The following is a 17,304-nucleotide window of genomic DNA, read 5'->3' as shown; positions in this document are numbered from 1 at the left end:
GCCCTAAGGCAGTATGTAGCTCATGTAGTGAAAATACCTCATTGTAATCTTCACCATTATCAGATGGAAAATTTACTTTTTTCTTTTCCTGTTGGAGCTGATATTTTTGAAATTCGGGAACGTAATTAGATGAAGACGAATGTTGAGATAATGTTTTCCCAAGTCTATTGGCAATAGCAGATTTATCAGTTAGTAAAGTGTCGCCATCCTTTAAATGGTTTACTGTAGAATTTGATCCCTTGCCTTTGATCTTTTTGATCATGTTCCATACCTTGGACATAGGGGTACGAGTGTTTATTTTGGAGACATAGTTTCTCCATGATTGACGTTTATTTTGCTTAAATAGACGTCTTGCCTTAGCATTTGAAATTTTGACAGTGTTTAAATTATGGACAGTAGGATGTTTACGGAAGTATTTCTCCGCCTTCTTACGACATTTCCTAGCTTGTTTGCACGTGTCATCAAACCATGGTTTACGAACACGTGGGTTGATAGAGGACTTAGGTACTGATTCATCAGCAATTTCATTCAGTTGATCTGAGAACAACTGAATGGGGTCAATAACATTCTGAAAAGACGTAGTCTGTAATTTATCTTTGCATAAAGATTGAAATAAAAGCCAATCAGCCTTCACAAAATTCCATCGAGGTGAAGGTGGATCATCAGTGGGATTAATGGGTTTAAGCACTGTGGGGAAATGGTCACTCCCACATAGGTCATCATGGACGGACCATGAGAATTCATTTAACAAAACTGAATCCATCAAAGAGAGATCTAAAGATGAATAGGTACTAGTAGCAGGGTGTAAGTAAGTGTCGGAGTCATCATTAAAAATGCAAAGATCATTATCGGAAACAAAATCTTCGATCACTTTTCCCTTTTGATTAATGGTTGAACTTCCCCATAAAGGATTATGCCCATTTAGATCACCCATGATGACACAGGGCTTTGGGAGCTGGTCGTATAGTGTTTGTAGATCATTACGCTGAAGATTTGAAGATGGTGGAATGTATAAGGAGCAAAGTGTGAAGGCAATATGCAGTGTAAGTCTAACTGCAACTGCTTGCAAATTCGTTTCAAGCGGAACAGGACTGTGAACAACGCCCCGCCGCACCAACATAGAAGCACCTCCAGTAGCTTTATCTCCCGGAGGAGAAAAAGAATGATAGGAACTATACTGCCTTAATTCAAAGTTATCTGTATTTTTTAAGTACGTCTCTTGTAAACAAATTGCTGATGGACTTAAATCTGTTGTTAATAATTGCAGCTCGTTAAAATTGTGCCTAAGTCCTCTGCAATTCCATTGAAATATATTTGAATGGTTCATGGCGGTTCTATAGGAGATCGCTCACGTGAACCTGAAGAAGAGTCACCACTCATAGAAGATGGAGTAACATCCATCTCGAGAGGATCAAAGAAATTCTGAACATCAACAGATGTTTCAGTGACAGTAGGGATCTTAGTAGAAATTTTCTTGTTTTGTTTCTTCTTTTGTTTTTTGGGCCTTTCAGTCGATGGTTTGTTAGTTGCTGTTAATTCAGGAGTCGGTTTAGGTTGGGCCATAGTCTGAGTCACAACCTGAGATGCTGGAGAGATGCCACATGATTGAGTATCTGAATCATCTGTCTGACTCTCTGATGTTGTAACCACAGGCACAGGGTGTTCAGAGTGTGCCCATGTCAAGTCAGTTTGACATTCTATTGATCTTGTGGTAGAAGGTCGAGAGACAGCAGCAGCATAAGTTTGCACTGATGGAGGTGACCGGCTGGCAATGACTTTTTTTGCTTCCTGAAAAGAAATGTTGTTTTGACATTTGACTGTCAAGATATCTTTCTCATGTTGCCAAAGAGGACATGATTTTAAAGATGCAACATGTTTACCCTTACAATTCACACATTTGGGGTCAGCTGTACAATCTGAGGCGTCAAACAATCGGCCGATCGCATGATTTGGAACCGTGTCCTAACTTCTGACACTTGTAACATCGGAGTGGATTGGGGACATACACCTCCACTCCGATGTTAAAATATCCTGCCTTAATAGATTGTGGTATGGTCGACATTGAAAAGGTGAACAAATAAGTATTTGTTGGGACAATGTTATCTCCATCCTTTCTTGTGAAACGTTTCACTGACGTGACATGTTGATCATTGAATTCATCAAGAATTTCCTCTTCTGTCATTTCTGCCAGACAACGGGCTCTGTCGCGGATGATGCCTCGACTTGAGTTTAACGTTCTGTGCGCAGAGACAGCAACTTCAGTGTTTGCGAATGTAGTATATTTCAAAAGATTGATAGCTTGCTGTCTCCGTGCACACTCTACCAAAAGAGAACCGCTCCGGAGGCGTGAAACATTCTTGACTTCACCACAAATACCTGCAATGGCTTTAGAGATAGCAAACGGATTAATTTTCAAGGGTAGTTGATTTCGTGATTCAACAACTATAAAACGTGCCCAAGAATTAGAATTTTGTGAAATCGAGACATCATCATCAGATGATAAAATCTCAGCTTCGAGTCGTCTCTTCTTTTCATTGCGGTTGGAACCAGAATGATTGTGAGCCATGATGAAAGTAATTTATTCAGCACCCCTGCTCCCCACCCACCATGGAGTGCTACAAAGAGCGATGTTTAATTGCACCGGATCTCCAACATGCAAACATCAGGGATACAGAGGTGGTATACTCCAGTAAAAACAACATGAATAGCTGCATTTGTCTATCAAATAAAATGCCAGGCTGGTCCGGCCCATGACAAGAAATTGAAGACATACAGAACACAGAGGTCGAAAGTACCAGATTGGCCCATGAGCCACCGCCTTCTGGCGTAAGACTCTAGGCGATTTATACAATCCAAAATTGAGAATATACATAAGGTATGCATGGCCAAGACCAAAATATACATTAGAATACAACACATGTGTGCATATACAATAGTACGCACAGGGCCTGGCATGACCAGCCGATTGATAAGACCGGGCCCATCTTACCACCCGTCTAGGAGAAGGAAGGGTCGAAGTAGTGTGTTGGGCAAAGGAACACAGTTCCAGGAACCAGTGCCCTCAACTACCAGACTCCCGTCCTCCGCCGACACAGGGACGCAACCCACGGCAAACGGGCTGCCCACTTTGGTCGCCTCTTACGACCAGCAATCGGGTGCTGTGGAAATATTCTACCCCGGTTCCACACGGGGGAAGAGCTATTAGCGCTACCCAGCACTCACCACGAGGAGGTTGCTCTTCACGAGTGCCGTAAATTCTTATACTATGCTCAAAAAATGATTAATGATAACTTCTGTGCCCTGTAAATGTCATGCTCACATGTCTGTATTTTGGGCCATTGGCCGTTTACTGAATAAACATGTCTGTCTGTCAGTCTGACAATGCTTATGTAAGACTTACGAGGGATGACTAAAAAGTTTTGAAGCAAACTGCGAAGGATGTTCAGCATACACACTTAACAATTTGCATTTATTAATTATGATACTTTTCATTTTTAAAGTTTACATATGAACTACGAGTTAATACACAACCGGGCAGTATATTTTGCAGGCATCAGGTGACTAGGTATTTTCTGTTGAAATAAATTGGACGAATTGGCTAGCGCGTTTATCAAGGATCTCCAACTGAAAGGGCTACTAACAGATATCCATGCAGACAGGGTGTCAACTTTCGGAGATGAAGCTCCTTCCTCTGCCACTGTTTAAAGAAGGGCAACGGAATTCAAGAGGGGAAGAGAGAGCCACGAAGATGATCCATGACCAGGAAGACTTTAAATTGCCACTAAGGATCATGCTCATAAAATACATCATATGATTGTGTATGATCGACGCCTTACCACACGTCACACAGACAGTACCGTGGGTATCACACGAGAGAGTTAGCGAACATTCTGAGGAATGAAGTGGGAATGACAATTTGAAAGGTACACGGACAGTACCATGGGTATCTCACGAGAGAGTTAGCGAACATTCTGAGGAATGAAGTGGGAATGACAATTTGAAAGGTACACAAACAGTACCGTGGGTATCTCACGAGAGAGTTAGCGAACATTCTAGGGAATTCGAATGAGTGAGTGAGTGTGATTTTACGCCGCTTTTAGCAATATTCCAACAATATCACGGCGGGGGACACCAGAAATGGGCTTCACACATTGTACCCATGTCAGGAATCGAACCCGGGTTTTCGGCGTGACGAGCGAACGCTTTAACCACTAGGCTACCCGACCGCCCCTCTGAGGTGAGAATGACAATTTGAAAGGTACACGAGAGAGTTAGCGAACATTCTGAGGAAAGTGGGCATGACAATTTGAAAGGTTGCAGTATGCTGGTTCTGAGTCCTTGTCAGAAACGATCCAGGTTCATCTTCAATCGAGAAAATTTAAGTCGTTTTGAATCAGACTAAATTCTGGCAAGCACTGTGCAAATGATGTTTACGACATTTCTGCTGGGGTGAACTTTGTACAGCACCAGGAAGAAGCCTTCTTCAACAGTGGGATCCAGCATCGTTGGCAGAAGTGTGTAGACCAAGGAGGAGATTATGTTGAGGTAGCAGCCATGGATCTTGATTATGCTGCAACTTTCAAATTAAGAAACAAACACAACCAATGACATCAATATTTAGCTTTGTTTCTTTGATGTTGAAGGTTGCACTCAGCAATTCAGTTACCTGACGGCATTCACTGAAAAACAGTTATCGATTTCGTGCTCTGTTGGTTCTGTTGGTACGACCCAGGTATTGTGGAAACATGATCCTCTTGACTGTATCTGAGAACGTAATCTTTTGGGAAGATATTTCAAATACGTTTATAGAGATGCAAATATACGATGAGACATGTATAGAGATGATAAAGTTACATATAAAAACAACATCTTTGCTAATTTGAATAACACTTGTCACGTTCTCTTAACCATATCTTTATTTCATGGACTTACTCAATTGTATCAGAAATCAAGGAACTCTTGGCTACACATATTAGAAAAGGAAACGGTTCAATGCATTGTAGAAAAGATTCTTCCTGCCTCCAGTACCGTACAAGGGTAGCGTAGGCTGCATTTTGTATTCCACTTGTATCGACACATTGTATTCTCAACAGAATAAACTCTTGACAAATTTACAATTTCAACAAATGATTTTCGTCAAATTGATCATCAGTAAACACCGCGTTGTAGAATACGTGGTAAGAAACATATATTCAGTATATGTACGTGTAGATGTTAAAACGTTAGGTTTCGTCGAATTAGAAGCGCGCGTATCGATGTGTGCTTCCGTTGTGATGTTGCATGCAGACTGTGGACATACCGGTCAGAATAGGCCAACAGTACCTCTTGCTGGTTGTAGGGCCTGGTTAAAGTCTGGATCAGACTCTTTGATTAAGCTGTCATCCCACACAGACGGCATGGGATATTGTCCATGCATTCCGTCGCTAGTTTGTCGAATGCACTCTTAACAAGATTCAGGTAATTATCATCTGGAACAGTGCTGACTGATGCGTCACGCAAGATTCGATCATTTATCTTAATATGTCTTAACGATTTGACAAATTAAAAGTTCAAACTCAGCTATACAATTAATGGTACCAGTTTGACATACTATGTGTATAATTGTGAGACTGAAGTATAATCAATTTCAACATAGCCCGTACCTTTATTCTATATATATACGCAAAAAACATTTACGGGACGGCTACACTGTTTTAATTTGATGTTGGCTTTTATTGAATTTTACCTAGAGGGCAATTGAATACATGCAATTACCAATACAGTGGAATTAATGGCGTCGTACAGTGGATTTTAGCATCAGTTATATAGATGATTTTATATTGTTCCATAAAGGTCAAATGGCCAATTGCATTCCACTGACAACCCACCTGATCTAGAAATGAAAGAGACTATTGAAACGGTATCATATTTAGAACTATGCATAAAGATTCAAGTCGAAATAACAATATCCCAACTATGATACAACAGATGACTTCCAATAGTCTTATGTCCCTTTTTGTCGAGCAAAATTCACAACTTTGAGGTACGAACTACCAAGATTTCATAGAGCGTCATACGATTCATGCTCAAAAGTTGTTTGATCAAGGTTACAACATTAAAGACCCGAGTAAGCTTTCAAAAGGTTTAATGGTAGACATGTAAAGGATATTTCCAAATGTGTGGTATCAGTGATAAAAATGTTATTTTCCCTATTTTGATTTGTACCATACGTTCCCGTAATTTTATGGGGGAACAATTGGCGTGACTTGCGCCATACGATAACATCACGAACACGCTTTAGTAGTGTAGTAGTGATAGTAGTAGTGGTAGTAGTAGTAGTAGTAGTAGTAGCAGTAGTAGTAGTAGTGATAGTAGTAGTAGTAGTAGTGATAGTAGTAGTAGTAGCAGTAGTAGTAGTAGTAGTAGTAGTAGTAGTAGCAGTAGTAGTGATAGTAGTTGTGGTAGTAGTAGTAGTAGTAGTAGTAGTAGTAGTAGTGGTAGCTTTTGGGTTATTATCTCTTCATAAATATTCACAAACATGTTATAATGTATCTTGACCATTCTTTCTTTTTAGTCATGCATATAAATTATACTTCCTGATAGATTCAAAACCTACTTTTATGCATTATAAATCGACTAACTGAATCTATTTTTAGTGGTCGACTGTGGCCCTCCTGAACCATTACACAACGGTGTTTTCGTGTACAACACTACGACCTATACCTCCCTCGGTACTGCCATTTGCAACAGCGGTTACAATCTGTCAGGTTCTTCAAAGCACGTAACGTGTTCGGCTGAAGGGCGGTGGGAAACGTTGAACGGTTCGTGCAAAAGTAAGTATAACTTCTTTGACCACATGTTGTCTTCTGGTATTGATGGTAGTTAGATAGATATTATTTATATATAGCGGTATACACTTAGGAGTATTTAAGAAATAAACGACGAGTGGGAGTGGTTTATCGTCGCATTTATCTGGGTTGCCCAGCAACAACTCACTAGACACTCCCCTCTCAAAAATAACGTCGTTCAATACACGTCATAAAGTTTCGAGCGCATATTCGAATCTACATAAATGACGTCATGATTGAACTATGTTTTATTGTGAAATAAACCACCCTTCGTTCTTCATTGTTCTTTGCGATTTATCGCGTAGCTATCATATATAATGACATAATTGTTTCATACAATGTGGTTGATCTCAAATACTTGTTATTATTGCATGCGAAAAGAACCAGATTAACGTGTAAGGGCAAGAGACTGACCAATCGTTCTTAAAAGTCACGTCCGTTTGATGAGCCACAATTCGAAGGTCGTGGTTATGAATCCCAGATTCTCCATAAAAATTTATGATCCCAGTTTGGTACCGCCATTCCGGTGGTCCTAGGTCACCTTGGCACAATACACATCCCACATTAAGCAGACAGGCCATAGCAAACTGAAATGCTGCACAAACACACACACACACACACACACACACACACACACACACACACACACACACACACACACACACACACACACGATATAACACTCGATATTCAAGTGGAAATTTCTTTTCAGTTGTCGACTGTGGAGTTCCGGGGTCTTTTCCTGGTGGCAGTTTTAGCTACAGCACCACAACCTACGGATCTCTTGGCCATGCAATATGTAACTCTGGCTTCAACTTCTCTGGGAGCAGCAACAGCGTATCTTGCACAGCAGGCGGCGACTGGGAAAATGTTTCTGGAATTTGTAAAGGTGATCTATGTTTCTTCCTGATCTTTCTTGTGTTGAATGTGAACATCTGTTCTCCCAGAGCAGGCATAACGGTTCTTATTTGGAGGTGTTTCTTTCCTTATTATATTCAAGCCGGATTCGTCTTAATCAGCTGTTGTTGCTCAGGTAACTGAAATAGAAACATATCTGTATATCTGGCGAAACAGGGGTTCTGGGTGGCCTTGTGGGTAAAAACGTCGCAGGTTCGATACCCCACATTACCACACTGTGTGAAGCCGATTTCCGGTGTTCCTAGCCGTGATATTGCTAAAAAGCGTCTTAAAACCATACTCACTCATTCAGTGGCGACCAATTGGCTCCATAACGTCATAGGTACCTCTGTACCTACTCTGTAAGCGACATTAATGAATATATATGCATTGTTCATTTCTCCATTCAGTGGTTGATTGCGGACTTGTCCCTGAAGCCGAAAACACGCTCCATTCCTACAATAGCACGGTATTTGGATCACAGGTCAATGTCACATGTGTTAATGATACGGATCTATATGATGGTGATAACACAGGTGTTTGTGATGAACGTGGACAGTGGATCGGGGTACCCGTGTGTAAGAAAAGTGAGTAACCGTTTTGGGGAAATATAGAAATTGTTTGAGTTTTTTTAAAAGGAAAAGATAAAAAATGCCAATCCCGTTTGAGAAATGTGGCATCGATGAAAAGGTTGATTGCACGTCGTCGTGTACCCCGGCGGCGTAAGATGCTCATAATATCAATCACTGGTTTATATGGCCCTGACTCGATTTTGTTCAGACCGCCCTGATATTTCTGGAAAATCTGTTGACTGCGGTGTAAAACAACGAAACACACCAATGATGTGAAACAAGCGACAAAACCATTTCCATTGCCACAAGAAATCTCTTCTGTATCATAAACAGTCACTATCACATATGGATGATACAATGTGTTCGCAAAAAGGCGAGCCCATCCTGCACCACCAGTGGCACCCGTCACAAATTCATGCAAAGGCAGGTCAATTGTTCACTTCAAAGAACACGGGAACATATATGGTACAAGTCAACATAGGCAATTGCATCGGACATTTTTCCGTCACTGATGCGCCAAAGTTGTAAATTTGTCTTTACATGTCTACCATAACACTTTTTGAAAGCTTTACTAAAGGCCTTAGTGTGCAACTTGTGTGCAAGAGTCGTATGACGCTCTTTGAAATATTCATAGAAAGAGCATGCTCGATTGTACCTCAAAAGTTGTGAAATGTGGTCACCAAAAGCTTGATGAGCTATTTGAGCTAAAGTTGACCATTGGAAAGCAAAATCATGTCATCCCTCTTATCATACAGTCTCGTGGAGAGTGCTTTGTCACTCTGAATCTTTATGCATAGATCTAAATATGAAACAGATGAGACAGTCCCCTCAGTCTCTAGTTCGGATGATCTTTGCAGATAGGGTCTGCCTATATTGATGCACTTAAACTAAAAGGTTTACATTTTTTTACTTAACACTTAAGCGTTTCATACATTGTTATTTATCATGATCGTTATTCGTTTGGGCCACCCTGTATCCTTGTCGTTTTACATTGACGTGTGATCATGAGTGTGAATCTATTTTAAAGGCATTGACGTGTGATTATCGTTTGTATTGGTTTTATGGAACTGTGCCAGAAGGTTTTTAGGGATTGTTTATTGATTACTTGTTTTCTCAATTGAAGTATTCGATCTAAACACATTCATTTAGAATCATACATTGAACATTACAATAACATCCCTGCATGTTACAATCGCGAGACTACCTAAAGGCACTGATGAATGCAGTGGAATTAAGGAAATTTGTATCTTCACAAGTATGCGGCAATTGTTCATTTTCCACAGATTCAATCTCATTAAAATCAGATCTTAGTCCTCGCTACCGCTAAACAAAGATCTGAGGACCATCACATTACGGGTCTTGTCAGGCCGACCTTGCTCGAACTTTGACCGACCAATGGAATGACCAATCAGAAGGCAGCTTTCTCGTGCTTAACGGCACTAATTTCAAATTGGCGACTACGCTTCGCAACATATTTTGACAAATTCTCGATTAAAAACCTGAACCAAAAAAATTCTGGAATGTGTAATAGATGGTCTAGATTGTATGGTTTCAGTCGTTAAATCCGTAACTGTCATTCGGATTACCCGTGTTAAAGTTTTCGAGGATGCATGATTAGAAAGCACGTTCCGACTGTCACTTTCATGATCTGGTAAGCCACGCTATGATTGGTCGGATGAAAGGTCGTTCTGACGTGACCCCCACTGGGATGTCCTCAGATCTTTTTTAGCGGTAGCGAGAACTAAGATCTGATTTTAATGAGATTGCCACAGATTGAAGTAAAGATAGTTTCAGGTTTAATAAAACATGTATTTGGTTTTAGACACCCAATCAATTGGTGGCTGGATTTTACTGCTTCGAGTCACAGCCGACGTCAACGTTTCGCCCTACGACGTGTGGATGGATGACCTTATATACCATGATCATCCGGCCGTCCCTGGGAATTTGCAGGCCGGATGTATGACCATTGATACGTCACTTCCGTGTGACATGCACTTTAAAAGTAAACTGGTAACTACATGGGAAACTGCAAATATTGAACAGGTATTGCATAATATTTATAAGACACACTGTGTAGGAACCGAAAGTCTCCTCAGAGAAAAACTGACTGGCAAATAGATGAGAGATTAAAAATTAGTTCTTGTTTTTCCATAATGATATGGAGAAGAGCACAGCAAAAGGAAAAGGAAACATATGATATCATTAATGATGAATGAATAAGGAATAATCGTTTTTTACAAATAGTTGTAATTATATTTGTCACATTCATTGCATGTGTCTCCAAAAGGTCATCGTCATACAATCCAGCTTATATTTTCAGGTCAAAGTTATCATTTTAAAAGGGAACATTGTCAAAGCAGAGGTTCTTTTTGATGGAGTTGGGACCACGAAAACCAGTTGGTTTTCACCAAGCCACATCATCAATTCTACCTGGACAGACTTGATGTCTTTGCCTCAAAATCGGTTCAGTATCACAGGGTAGGATCATTCATTAAAATCATTTCCAGTTCACTTTGTTCTATTTAGAAATAATGAATATTTTTTTCAACTGAACGTTAATGGAAAACCGAGTAAGAGTTTTCCTCCTCGAATTAGAACGTCGTGATATCAATGTTTGGCCCTCACTACATAAAAGTTTATACTCCAATGAACTTACATTCAGATTATATTCAGATTTTCTTTATTTCCGTTTATGGTATCACGTAGAATTATTTAGATGAAATTCAATCGGTGGTATCTGTATAATGACCGGCAGTATCGCATGGTTAAATCTAAATAGCCAACAATAACCTGCTTTGTTGTTTGGTAACAAGAAAATCTGAATGCTGTCGTCATCAGTGAGTTGTAAGAGGTTTCTCGAAGAAAGATTTGAGTAAAGTAGCGTTTACATACATTCTAGGATCAATATTTCATACAGTAGTATATAGACGATGATTTTATATATTAAATAAATATGAAACAAATTTCCACAAATATGAAGCCTCTTGAACATGTACACATTTCCTGAAAAACATGTAATAACCAAACTGTAAAATGTATTTTAGAAACATACATTGTACCTTAATAGGATCCTTGATCTATGACGTCACTGTATATAAAACATCAACGCTAGAGAATAATCTCGATCAGGTAGTCAGCCTCTCTGACTTGGTTGATCCAAGTCGTCTTATCCCAATTGCATAGATCGTGACTCATGATAACAATCATTAGATTTTCTGGTCCGGAGTCGATTTTTTTACAGATCGACGTGATATAGCAGGAATATTGCTGAATGCAACGTTAAACAACAAACAAAAACATTGTACGAATCAAATATATCTCAGAATCTATCTCGTCTGGTAATATCTTTGTCATAATTTGGTACAATGAGAAATTGGTACACACAGTTTGGGGATGCATCTTAAATAAACAATGCACGAATAGTTGAGTCAATACTGAGAACATTATTGCTCCGCTCGTGGTGCCCTCTGCACAACGTGTTCGGCAACGTTTCATTTTTCAAGATGATGATGCACATGAATTATGACTCAATGTCCCCCTACAGCTAAACATCCATGTCATTCCATGGCCAGCACTCAGTCCGGACCTTTCCCTAACTGAACACGTCTTGGACGTCATTGTACGTCAACATCAAAATCCACCAACCACTCTCAATGACCTCAGTATTTCTCTCACTGATGAGTGGAACAAGATGATTCAAGCTTACATCTGTCGACTCATCAGAGTGAGTGAGTGAGTATGGTTTGAGGACGCTTTTAGCAATATTCCAGCAATATCACGGCGGGGGACACCACAAATGGGCTTCACACATTGTACCCATGTCGGGAATCGTACCCGGGTCTTCGGCGTGACGAGCGAACGCTTTAACCACTGGGCTACCCGACCGCCCCCGACTCATCAGAAGCATTCGTGCATGTCTGACCAGAGTTGGTTTGAGACTTCAGCCTAGCAACAAGGTTGCTGGGGTCATCGAGTGTGTATAAGCTCAGTGATCTTTCGTCTCCACACGCAGTGTCGTTGAATTAGCCAAGGGATGTTGAGAGCTTTCAATATTTGTTCATGAACCGTGTTCCGAGAGTACATAAGCACGCGTTTTGGTATCACACGATGTGTAATACAGCTGAATATTTATCAAACGGGTGATCTCTTCACGGGCAAGTAATATATAAAATTAGAAAGTGTTACTATATTTGTGGAGACGATGTGATGTAATAGGCGCCCTTGATGTCGTGTTATGGTTCATTGATTATTTCACTGATCTATTGGACTAGAGATGCATCTGAAGGAGGGCCAACGCGATGGCATCCAGCAAATTGTTAGAACCACGAGGGTCGTGTAAGGTTTGAAGCATTGACATACTTCAGTATGAAATATGAGTCTCTATTTTCTCAAATGTTCTACCCATTTGATTTACATAAAAAGCAGCCTGTTTTACATGTAATGCTGTCTGCTTAGGTTTATATGTCTGTTGTTTATTGCCGCACTAAATATTCCTGCTATATGACGGCGGTCTGTAAGTAGTCCAGTCTGGACCAGACAATCCAATGATTGACATCATGAGCATCGATCTACTCAATTGCGATACGATGACATGCATCAACCAAGTCAGCGAGCCTGACCACCCGATCTCGTTAGTTGCCTCTTACGACAAGCATAGTCGCCTTTTACGGCAAGCATGGGTTGCTGAAGACCTGTTCTTACCCGGATTTTCACGGGTACGTCTGTTTGAGTAGTTATTGTATGATGTTGCCAGTTGTGTTGGTAATCACATTGTATCGTTTATTCTCCTCTTCTTTGTTTTAAGGGACGACACGACTAACCGACGGTTTCAGATAACCCACTACTATGCGGGCTGTCCGGCGGACAAGGGGTGGCTTGCTGTCATTGATAAACCCGACAACAATCCTTGCCCTTGGGAACAATATACTTCTGTACCACATATTTTGTACAGTGCCGGAACGTCTGAGTCATTATGTGCAGGTAAGTATGAAAAAAAGAAATGATTTCAACCTTAATTGACAATTATTTAAGCAACCGAAATGAATTTATAAGAAACGACAGAGAATTATCTGTGATGGAAGCGCGTTTGTGCAACCCCTTGAAAGAGCGTTTGATCTATATAAATAGATATAAAATGAAGTAATTATTGATTTTCAGACTTTGAATCCGGCGATGTTATGGCAATACTGGCGAAACAACAACACTCAGGGTGATTTCACGCTTTGTGTTACAGAGAATAAACGATTTTCGATTTTACAATCTAAAAACATTATTAAGACATCAAAGTAAGAAATAGGCATTTCCGTGGACACCAATTGTGCCCCCCTTCTTGCTGATCTGTTTCTTTGTGCCCGTGAATCGGAATTTCTACAAAATCAAAACAAGAGGATATGGCTAAGAAGTTCAAATCTATTGAAAATGCAAGTGCGTATTGAGGACGTTAAAAGGATATTGTGTTGTGTGGAGATGTCCTTGTTCATGAAACAATAGTGTCCTTTCTTCAAATTAAAGGCCGATTTCGCGATGAGGAATGTTTGGATACAGCAATGTTAGCGTGGGAAAAAAGTGGAAACCTACTGGTAATGCCGTTTTGTGTTCCTTGCGCTAGCATGCAATCCTTATTCATTACGCAGTGATGACCACATTTCTTTACCAATCTAGATTCTGGAATAATCGTCATCTTATAACTATATTTGACCAGACGTTTGAAAACGTATATCCATCTCAAAATAAGAAATTAAAAGTGTAAATAAGCAAAAAATCACAAAAAATGGCATAACCTATATCTAAACTCAAATAGCCAAATCAAAAAAGTGCTCAGCAAACCACTAACCAAACCAAACATTCTCCAACCATCAAAAAAAAATTGACAGAGTAATCACTAAACTCCAAACAGGACGCACCAACCTAAATTACCACCTAAAAAAAATAAAAAAAACACACTACAGGTAACTGCCCACACTGCAAACAACCAGAAACCCCAGAACACGCACTCATCCACTGCACGCACTACCTAACACATCGAACCGCATTACAGACCACCCTCAATCTAAACAAGGCTCTCACTCTAGAAGCAATACTAAACCCACAAAATAAACTAGAAAACTTCAAGGCCTTAGGCGTATTCTTAATAAAAACGGAACTAATAAAACGCATCTAAAAACACAATAACCTACCAAATCAAAATCACATTAACAAACAAACATCCACCATACCCAGCTCCCTTAGTTTTCCTCCCCAACCCCATCGGCATCTATTCCAAATCTCAAAATTCCCAAATTCTATATAAGCAACCCCTTAACCCCCCTCTTGGGTTGCACAGACCACTTTCGCCCCTTTCGGAAACTCATTAAATGGCCTGGCCGGGCCCGTGTGCGAAATACGCATCAGTCGGAAAGCGCACGTTAAATCTCCAAAGTAAGTAAGTAAGTAAGTAAGTAAGTAAGTAAGTAAGTAAGTAAGTAAGTAAGTAAGTAAGTAAGTAAGTAAGTAAGTAAGTAAGTAAGTAAGTAAGTAAGTAAGTAAAACATATGAACATCCATAGAGTACCTTCCACGTTCACCTCTGACGACATAATTTAATGGTGATTGCTTTACAAGCAAGAACCTCTTACAAGCAAACATTTTATTTCTATTTCATCCCAAATATCAACACCCAACACTTCAGAACCGTATAATAAAATAGGACTTATTTTGTAATAAAATATTATAAAAGAACAATTCATTGGATTTAAAAAAATATATATATAAATTTAAACACACCACATAGGAGTGTCTACCGCTGTGCTTTTAACGTGAACATACTATGATAATGACCTAGAAAATAAGTCCTAAGTATTTGTATTTGGGAACACATTCAAGTCGCTGGCGTTTTTACTACTATTTCTTTGTTTTACGTTTTTACAACCCAAATACTATGTCAGCGATAGGGACAATAAATCAGCAGCAAATAATAATAAGAACAGTTGTATGATATCATGATGTAACTGTAAAGCTGGTGAACAGGATGATCCTATCTGTAAAGGCAATTCATAAATAAACACCGAAAATAACAATTGCCCCATAACACAGCCTTGTCTGAGGCCTAATCATCAATCCAAGCATTCTGATAAATTATTATGTTTACACGAACACAAAGTTTCACACATTAATACAGGGATTCGAGTTCATGTAACTTCTTTGGGAACCCCCTGCCCACCTACATTTTAATATGAATAATAGCTTTGTTCTGTCAACAAAATCGAATGCCTCTTTAAAATCCACAAATTAGTATATATTTTTTACGCGTTTTAGATAAGTAATGCTGCATCACAGATTGAAGAATAAAATATTCCTTCCTGAAGCCTGCTTTGGACTTGATGATTTTATCATAAGAAGTAGCCCAGAAAGACAATCTTAAATTCAAAATAGATGCAGATAATGTACTAAACGAAACTAACAACGAAACGCTTCTGTAATTATTATGATTTAAATTATCACCTTTTTATGTACTGGAATAATAATACCTTACTTAAAAACATTTAATAGCAGCTGAATATATCAATATATCCATAGATGTGTTTCCCCGACCGCGTCATACCAAAAGACGTTAAAAGATGGTACTTGTTTTTACCCTGTCTGGAGCTCGGCATGAAGGGGCTAAAACAAGGACAGGTCGGCTCGGAGTCAGTATACTGTGTCTGAGTGGGGTATTCCTGTTAAACTGCGGCATGGTGTCTCAGTGTGCTAGCACTATAAATCGGCATCAGTCCGGACTAGTACAAGCAGCCACACAAACACACACACGTACATGTACATGCACGTCGATATATAAGTGCAATAATCTTGGACGCGACGTTAAACCCCATTTCACCTCACCATAGATGTTTTAAAGAATTCCTCACCCGCAGCTCCACGTGTCATCTGTCTGGCAATGGCTTCACAAATGTCTTGTTTTGTGATGGGGGAGTCAAGTATCGTACTCATATCATCGAAGTCAAATTCAATATGAGAATCTGTAGATTCTTCATTGATATTCATATCACATTCTTGAAACAAATTCCTAAAAAAGAGAGCCATTCGCGCAAGAGCACCAGTTTACTTTGTGTATTACTTGTAGTGTATTTCTTAAATGTATTAATGTAAAGTCCTTAGAATTATTAATATTAGCTAGCATTTTCGTCTTTCACATGTTTGTTATACAATCTCTTCTATATTCAAAGCGATTCATTATATTTATTACGTTGGATAATATAGCATTGTTGGGGACCGTCGTCTTTCAGTCTTCTAAGCACTTTAAGTAATCTCTCAGTGTTTGCTTTAACATGGGCACAATCATCACGAAGCTGGTGACATCTAAGTTTTAGATTTGAGTCCTTTTGTTCTTGAAATCGGCAGTTTGGAGGATGGCATTAGTAAATAAATCAATGGATGTATCGATTTCCGTTTGTGCGGTCTTGCAGATCGTCAAGCATTGTTTTTATTTCTGACGACAGGATTTTGTCTCTTACTATATTAGCATACTTAATAACTTCTTTGATGGGCATTTAGAAGCTGGTGTACAAACAGGAGCCAGTGTTGTTGATTATGTAATCACTTTAAGTGATTTGTATAAATCTCTTTCCGACTTTTAAATCGGATCTCCGACGGAATCAGCACACTTGCCTATTGCATGTGTACTTCAACCACGTGCTGTTGAAATCCAAATCGACGCTCCACTCGTTCTTCTGGGGAATGTAGCAATATCTTTTGTATGCTAAGTATGCTAAGTAAGGATAAGATTAATGGATGAACGAGTTCTTTATTACAATTAGGAGCGACGTTTCAGTGTAGGTTCTAATACCAATATTAAGCGTCAATCAACCGTGACCAACCCCGGCGTACCATCAACTCATCAAAGACCCCAATCAGTCATAATCCTTTTGTTTATATTACTGGCTTCACCCTTTTGTTTATATTACTGGCTTCACCCTTTTGTTTATATCACTGACTTCACCCTTTTGTTTATATTACTGACTTCGTCCTTTTGTT

The 17,304-nt window shown here is 39.5% G+C and overlaps 1 protein-coding gene across 1 annotated transcript in view; it reads left to right on the top strand.

Moving 5' to 3' along the window:
- LOC139446236 (uncharacterized) overlaps positions 1 to 13,509 on the top strand; it is a 30,354-nt gene extending 16,845 nt beyond the window's left edge. Inside the window, exons 3-9 of the mRNA XM_071227587.1 lie at positions 6,636 to 6,812; positions 7,540 to 7,716; positions 8,135 to 8,311; positions 10,119 to 10,339; positions 10,617 to 10,774; positions 13,101 to 13,276; positions 13,454 to 13,509. Of these exons, the coding sequence (XP_071083688.1) occupies positions 6,636 to 6,812; positions 7,540 to 7,716; positions 8,135 to 8,311; positions 10,119 to 10,339; positions 10,617 to 10,774; positions 13,101 to 13,276; positions 13,454 to 13,509 (1,142 nt within the window). The remainder of the gene's footprint in view (positions 1 to 6,635; positions 6,813 to 7,539; positions 7,717 to 8,134; positions 8,312 to 10,118; positions 10,340 to 10,616; positions 10,775 to 13,100; positions 13,277 to 13,453) is intronic.
- The last annotated feature ends 3,795 nt before the right edge of the window (positions 13,510 to 17,304 follow it).

This window comes from Haliotis cracherodii, unplaced genomic scaffold (genome assembly GCF_022045235.1).
Source record: "Haliotis cracherodii isolate W230 unplaced genomic scaffold, xgHalCrac1.p SCAF_6, whole genome shotgun sequence".
In the NCBI taxonomy this organism is placed as follows: domain Eukaryota; kingdom Metazoa; phylum Mollusca; class Gastropoda; order Lepetellida; family Haliotidae; genus Haliotis; species Haliotis cracherodii.
Note: the sequence above shows the minus strand (reverse complement) of the source record. Positions and strands in the feature narration are given on the sequence as shown.